This window comes from Abramis brama (assembly GCF_963993115.1).
Source record: "Abramis brama genome assembly, chromosome: 19".
NCBI lineage: Eukaryota > Metazoa > Chordata > Actinopteri > Cypriniformes > Leuciscidae > Abramis > Abramis brama.
The window spans coordinates 997,145-1,005,000 of record NC_139981.1 but is presented as its reverse complement, the minus strand read 5'-3'; the positions used below and the strand labels follow the sequence as shown (position 1 = coordinate 1,005,000).

General features: G+C 38.7%; 1 protein-coding gene across 3 annotated transcripts in view; it reads left to right on the top strand.

Moving 5' to 3' along the window:
- The window catches only part of cfap46 (cilia and flagella associated protein 46), a 112,343-nt gene that overhangs the window by 63,607 nt on the left and 40,880 nt on the right, over positions 1-7,856 (top strand). For all 3 annotated transcript variants that reach the window (XM_084093968.1, XM_084093967.1, XM_084093966.1), the window contains exons 28-34: positions 1,615-1,747; positions 2,159-2,325; positions 2,848-2,919; positions 3,142-3,303; positions 7,407-7,555; positions 7,629-7,721; positions 7,802-7,847. In XM_084093968.1, coding sequence (XP_083950094.1) covers positions 1,615-1,747; positions 2,159-2,325; positions 2,848-2,919; positions 3,142-3,303; positions 7,407-7,555; positions 7,629-7,721; positions 7,802-7,847 — 822 coding nt within the window. The remainder of the gene's footprint in view (positions 1-1,614; positions 1,748-2,158; positions 2,326-2,847; positions 2,920-3,141; positions 3,304-7,406; positions 7,556-7,628; positions 7,722-7,801; positions 7,848-7,856) is intronic.

Here is a 7,856-nt window from a genome sequence, read left to right as displayed (position 1 = left end):
GTGTGTGTGTGTGTGTGTGTGTGTGTGTGTGTGTCTCTGTGACCTGCGGGTCTTACACGCTACTATGTTTTCACTGGTGGGGAGTAATGTGTGAATCTCATGAAGGAAAGGTCTGGATCACATTTTGCACCAAACCCAAAAATAGTCATGTGAGATTTTGCATATAAATACCGTATATATATTAATGTACAGTAATGAGGCAAAATATTTGGGGCAAAATGTGCAGAAGTGTCACCATGCAAAATAGCTAATTATTTGTTTGTTTGTTTTTTTAAGAATTTAGATCAAAAGATTCAGCCAGATGTTTCCAGACTTTGCATGCCAGTGTAATGAATTATCTGACACTTAAAAATCATCATAAAAATTACAAATTGCCATTTCTAGACATCTAGAATCATTATTAAATTAGTACAAAAATACTACTGTGATCTTACCTTACAATTGTTTTTCACAAATGTCAATTCTTATTTTCCCAATATCTCATAGGGCGGAAAAAAGAGTAGAAAAGTGCTTTAAAAAAATTGTTGTGTTTTTGACATTTTTATTTGTTTTTGTTTTTTAAAAATATGTTTATGTAGTATTTATCCATTTTTATTTGAGTTGTAGTTTACTAAGTTAAACTAAATGAAAATAACAAAAGTAACGAAAAGGTTTATTATGGTTTTAGTTATAGTTTTAGTTAATAACTATAATGACCCTAATAAAAGCTGGATATATATATACTGTATATATACAGACAGATGTAATCAAAATTATTAATATAACTTTTTGGACAATATTTTTTACTTTGTCACATTTGACTACATGTTAGAAATATGTCTCTCAACAAACCTAGCCAGTTTAAATATATTTCATGTGTTCTAGCTCACCTGGTGCAGCTAATGAAGCCCTTGATTAGTGAGGCGACCCGTGTTCTGCAGATCTGTGCTGTTGTGAGGGATTCTGAATCATTTTGAGACTGCAGAAGTCATTAAAAGTTGCATTTTCAGTTGAATTTGGGGAAACCACTTGAAACATTTCTTGTGTTGAGCTATTTCAATTACTTTAGTTTGATTTGTTCATTGCAAACTGCTGAAAGTCGGTAAATTTTGCCTATAAACCTGATTTGCAATGGGTGTTGAATAATTTTGGCAATATGTATTTGACAGACGCTTTTATCAGAGCTATTATTTATTTTATTTATTCAAAACGACTTACATTGCCTTCAAGGAAAACATTTTTTTAAAAATTCATCAGTTCTTGCTTTCCCTGGGAATCGAACTTATCTTATTTTTTTTCTGTACAGTAATGAGAATTTTGTAGAAGATGAGCTTAATTTTTTTTTTTTATGTCACCCTGCAAAATATCTTAATGGTTATAATAGAAGGGTTCGTAAAATTGAAATCCTGGAAAACCCTTGAAAACAGCCATATTTACGAAGAGGTACTTGAAAAGTGCTTGACTTATTTAAATACAGTATATATTAAATAAAAAAAAACTGTTATTTAAAAACTATTTCTTTGTACAGTCTCTGTACGAACCCTGTTAATTTTCTCCATGAAAAAAATATATTTTAAAATGTTTCCCTGTTGATTTTGGGGGTGAAATATGCTTGACGGAGTGTGTGTTCCTCAGTCTCCTGGCGCTCAGTGGCAGAAGGTGGACGTTCTGCTGGAGCTCGGCGAGTGGCTTTACGTCACACACTTTCCTGCGGCTGACGTGCGTCTTCAGATCGAGTGGGCCGCAGACGTGCTGATGTTCCCAGACGGTCAGTCTTCATCACGTGTCATTATCTTCTGTTCTGTACACATCGATCACATGACCAACATTGCCTTTGTCACCTTTGGCTTGCTTAGTTGTGGACATTTAATTTAATATTCAACAATATTACTGATCTCCTGCATTGACATCATTATATAAGAACTGAACTGAGCTGGACGATGACATTACGGTTTTCTCCAGAGCGGCTATATATATATATATAAATTAACTAAATTAATAACTTTTTTATTTTATTTATTTTTTTACACCAAAAATTAACCATCACTGAGCTTACTTAAGCTGGACTGTGATGCTATTTTCTTCTGGAAACAAACTTTGTTGCATTAGTTATCTCTGTAAAGCTGCTTTGTGTTGTTAAAAGCGCTATGTAAATAAAGCTTGACCCCTGTGCCGTCAGAGGAGAGCGTGGCGTCCGGCGTGCGTGTGTGTGAGGTGCGGGCGGTCGGGCGTCTGGAGCGTCTGATGCGAACACACACATTGCTGGCTGTGGTCGAGGAGCGGTCGTCACACACACACCTGCAGCATCTGCTCACCGCGCTCAGCTTCACGCTCAACATCTGGAAGGTCAGCGCTTCACTTCCATCACACACTCCTTGTCCACACTAATACGCTTGAGTTTGAAACGCATCTTTTCTCTCCGCTTTTGTCTTCCGTCGACACTGAGACGCGTTTTTATTAATGAAAACGAGCTTTTTGAAAACGCTCTCCAAAGTGGATATATTTGAAAACGGTGTTTTCTCGGTGTAGTGTGGACTGTCAAAACTGAGGTTTTTAAAAACGATGACGTAAGTTTAGTCATGTGACGCATATTGAACCCATAGATTTATGTTTATAGCTGTATTGTGCCTGTTATATTCACTTTCACACTGTTGCTAAAATATCCAAACTATATGCAGTCCAAACTACAACGCGAAACCGACATTTTCAAATTTATCCAGTTTGCAGAGCGTTTTCATTAATAAAAACGCCGTCTCAGTGTGAACGGAAGGCCAAAACGGAGAGAAAAAGATGCGTTTGCAAACGAAAAAGGCCTCAGAGCGGGACGATAGGATTGTGTCCTCAAGTGTGTGTCCTTGTTGAATGCAGGTGTCCATGGAAACCGCACAGGAAGTGATGAATCAGTCAGCTGTGAGACCAAACGACAAGAAGTCTAAACTGGTGAGAGTAATAAGAACTAGATATCCAAAAAACATTTTGCTAACATTCCACGTCAGTTATGAAAAAAATATTTCTTTATTTCTTTTTTAAGATCAGGGAGATCGAGGCCTGATTAAGAGTTTGAGGGAGTTTTGATAACTTAAATGATTCATTGTACATGCCTATTATAAGAAGAATAAAAGTATGCTGTTTCTCTATTATACACGTTTAATTTTTCTCCAGCCATCTCCTGTTGAGGACAAACCCCGAGGTAAAGCTGTAGAAGTGCCTCTTCCCATCAGCCCTGAGGAATGGGCTCAGTTTGAGTGTCCCGAGGAGCTTCGACAGGCCTTTGGTTCTGACGACGGCCCTTACAGCATCAACGGCTCGGCCCTCAGCGCGCAGGTCAGCGCATCTCCACTATCTCACATCATAGGACAGATAATAAACTGATAATCCACCAGAGGGCGACGCCGTCTCACATCTCACACACAAGGACCCTATCATACACTCGGAGCAATGCAGCGCCAGGCGCGACACGATTCACAAAACTGTGTTTTGCTAGTTTCAGCCTGACGCAATTATCATTTTCACACCCTGCACCACGTTTATTAAATAGCAAATGCATTTGCACCCATACTGTGGCCCACGGGCTGCTGGTCTGAGAACGAGGTGTGTGTTCAGGCGCATTGTTGGCGCGTTGCTATTGCGCAGTATTTTTTTGTTATTTAAAGAGCGCATTAGTAATATGAGCCTATTGGCGGGTCCACATCACGCGTACACTCTGCTTATTACACACACACTCTGCTTATTACACACACACTCTGCTTATTACACACACACTCTGCTTATTACACACACTCTCTGCTTATAACACACACACACTCTGCTTATTACACACACACTCTGCTTATTACACACACACTCTGCTTATTACACACACACTCTGCTTATTACACACACACTCTGCTTATTACACACACACTCTGCTTATAACACACACACACTCTGCTTATTACACACACACTCTGCTTATTACACACACACTCTGCTTATTACACACACTCTCTGCTTATAACACACACACACTCTGCTTATTACACACACACTCAGCTTATTACACACACACTCTGCTTATTACACACACACTCTGCTTATAACACACACTCTCTGCTTATAACACACACACACTCTGCTTATTACACACACACTCTGCTTATTACACACACACTCTGCTTATTGCTTATTACACACACTCTGCTTATTACACACACAGGTTATTACACACTCTGCTTATTACACACACACACTGCTTATTACACACACACTCTGCTTATTACACACACACTCTGCTTATTACACACACACTCTGCTTATAACACACACACTCTGCTTATTACACACACACTCTGCTTATAACACACACACACTCTGCTTATTACACACACACTCTGCTTATTACACACACAGGTTATTACACACTCTGCTTATTACACACACACTCTGCTTATTACACACACACTCTGCTTATAACACACACACTCTGCTTATTACACACACACTCTGCTTATTACACACACACTCTGCTTATAACACACACACTCTGCTTATTACACACACACTCTGCTTATAACACACACACTCTGCTTATAACACACACACTCTGCTTATTACACACACAGGGACGCACAGCAGTACACAAACATGCCAAACGTAACCTCACACACACACACACACAGCTTTAACCTCACGCTCGAGCAGATCCGTTCTGGATCTGGAGACTCGTTTGGTCTTTCCACTATCAATTTCCGTCATGTAAATAGCGAATCCGCCATGGCACGAGCGCAACTGGCATTCAAAGGGAATGGGAGAAGAGACTCTGATTGGTTTAACGCACGTTACGCCCAAAACACACCCATTACTCATTAAGAGAATAGAGACGACACTTTTAGACCAGCGCCGGGAGAGCCGACCATTTTTCCCGTCGTTAAACTAGCAAAAGTGGATTCAGAGACGCCCTAAAGTGAACTTGCGCCGTGCGCTTTAGACCATACACTTAGATCGTTAAAATAGGGCCCCATGTGCGATAGAGCGGGAACGTTTCTGATCGATCACACACGTATGAGGAGGAAGTGGAAGTATTGATCTTTAGAGTGGTATCTGTCACTTTAAGCATCTTCCTCATTGATCTGGACGAGAATTATCTCACTGAACAAAAACACCACAAGAGAATCTATTAGAAAACTGTCATGGGTTTATATGTAAAGTTATAATCACCATCCATCGGGTCGTCTTCATTGGCCAGCCCTACTATTTGAAAAGATCCGTAAGATTCATTGCATTGCAGTGTTTCCCCTACCATTATATAAGGGGGGCGCCCCGCCCTCCTAACGGCTCCCCCCGCCCCCCTTGAAGGTCAAGTAAATTTGATTTGATTTTCTTTATAGCGCCAGATTAATTTTTTTTTTTTTATTACAAAAACTAAATAGCCCTTAAGTAATATGTTATTTATCTTATTTCCACGATGGCATGTCTTTTCTGTCTGTGTTTGCGCGTTTACGATTATCCAAATGAGTGCGCAAGCGCGCACACTCACACACAAACAAACACTTGCGTCAAATACAGAGCACTAGCGGACAGAGAGCGCGCGGCGGGAAATATGTCGCTGAACTGAAGATGGCAACACTCACTCTACTGCGAGTAGCAGCCGGAGTAGCTCTCCTAACGCCCGTTTCACAAATATTTCGTTTGCAGTGTGTATGCGGTGAGTATTGTTTTCCGTACCCATGTTTACAGAGCTTTCACACTGCACGCGGATGCAGTCCGTCGATGATCGATCCGTTCCAGTTGCGGTGCGTGTACAGCAGTGCAGCGATCATTTCCGCACCGAGTCTATTTTTGCCGTTTATATACTGTCTATGATTTTTGCTGTTCTGCAAACGCTGAATTAAAGTGACAGCGCATGTTTCGTGGTCAAAATGAACACAGATTGACCTGAAAATGTAGTCATTTCACCATAAGTGCGATTAATTAAATAAAATGTATGTATTTATACCATAAATGTATTTAATTAAATGCTACTTTTTTCTTTTTAAGACCGGGGTAAAGCAAGGAAAACTACAATTTACCTCAACAAGGCGACATAATGACATTCGTGGAGGTGGAAAAACAAGTTCTTTGTGACATGCAAGATTTATTGTATTAAAATTGAAATGCAAAAGATTTTAATATAAATACATGGTTAAATATTTTACCACTTGCTTGAGCAACTTAATATATAATTATATAGAAGTAATGCATTGAATAATACATTGTTTAAAGTGTGTTTAAACGTGAACGCGCGTTCACAGCAGTGCTGCGCCTGACAGGATTATTCTCTCCAATGCATCATAGAAATAAAAACTTCTCCCATTTAAAATTTGTTTGTCATATAAATGTATTAACTAACATTAACGAACAATGAATGAGCAATATATTTGTTAGTATTTATAAATCTTTTTTTAGTTGTTAGTTAAAAAATAAAACTATTTAAGCTCTGGTCCATTAATATTAACAAATACTTATATAAATTTAACAAACGTTATTTGCAAAAGTCAATTTTAAAAAGATTTAAATATGTTTATTTTATTTTTTTAAAGAGATATCTTATGTCAACATTTTTTTAAAAAAATTTGTGTTTTATGTTAACTTTTACAAAGCATTACCCTCCCAGACAACCAATTAATGTGATAGATAGATAGATAGATAGATAGATAGATAGATAGATAGATAGAGTCTGTGTCAATTTTCCCCAACCAACCAACCAACCAACCACCCCCCCCCCCCCCCCCCCCCCAAACCTGTAAACCTAGGGGAAACACTGCATTGTGATGTTATTTTGTTATTTTTTAAAAAGAAATTTCCTCTGCTCTCCAATGCTGCATTTATTTGATCAGAAAATACATTAAAAATAGTGAAATATTATTATAATGTAAATCATCTGTTTTCTATGTGAATATATTGTAAAGTGTAATTTATTCCTGTGATCAAAGCTGAATTTTCAGCATCATTACTCCAGTCTTCACACTGCAAAAAATGCTTTTCTTACTTAGTATTTGTTTCCAGTCCAAATATAAAAAAAATTATTAACTTAAATGCCATAAGATATTATGTCTTGATTTCTGGGGAAATAAATAAAAATTTAGATAAATTTTGCTTTTTTTAAGCAACAACTCACTTAATTTGGATTAATTCCCCCGGAAAAAAATACATAATATCTTATGCCATTTTACTCATGTAGTAAATGCTTCTTGATTTAAGAATCTTTAGATATTTGGACTGGAAACAAGACAGAAATACTGAGTAAGAAAAGCATTTTTGCAGTGTCACATGATCCTTCAGAAATCATTCTAAGATGCTGATTTGCTGCTCAAGAAACATTTATGATTATTATCAGTGTTGAAAACAGTTCATATGTGAACTAGATTTGCATGTGTACATCATGGTAGTGTTTAATCGTGTCGTTTCAGAGCCGAACTCTGTTTTATTTGGATCTGTTGGTGAGAGAGCTGGAATCAGTCTCGTTGACCCCGTTGACCTTTGCCCCTCTCCACTTGGCAGAGGTCATCGCTCATGACCTGATGAAGAGCAGGAGTCAGTCTGACCTCTACCGACTCAGGTATCGCCCTGAACACAGTCACATGACATTAGATTCACAGCAGGATATGACATCACTTCATCTCATCTCTCAGGATCATCAGGAACTGTCGGGATGTGGGATTCGAGTCTCCGTACGGCGAACAGCTCCTCAGCTTCACACGCGTTCCTGAGGACGAACAGATGTGGTGTGATTCTTCAGTCTCTAATCCGGTCTGGTGATTATCAGCTGCTTCGTGGTGTCTAACGCAACTTTACTTGATTTCAGGAGCCAGAGGGCCGTCGTGCCTCAGAGAGACGTCGTGCCGGACCGGGTCAGTTTC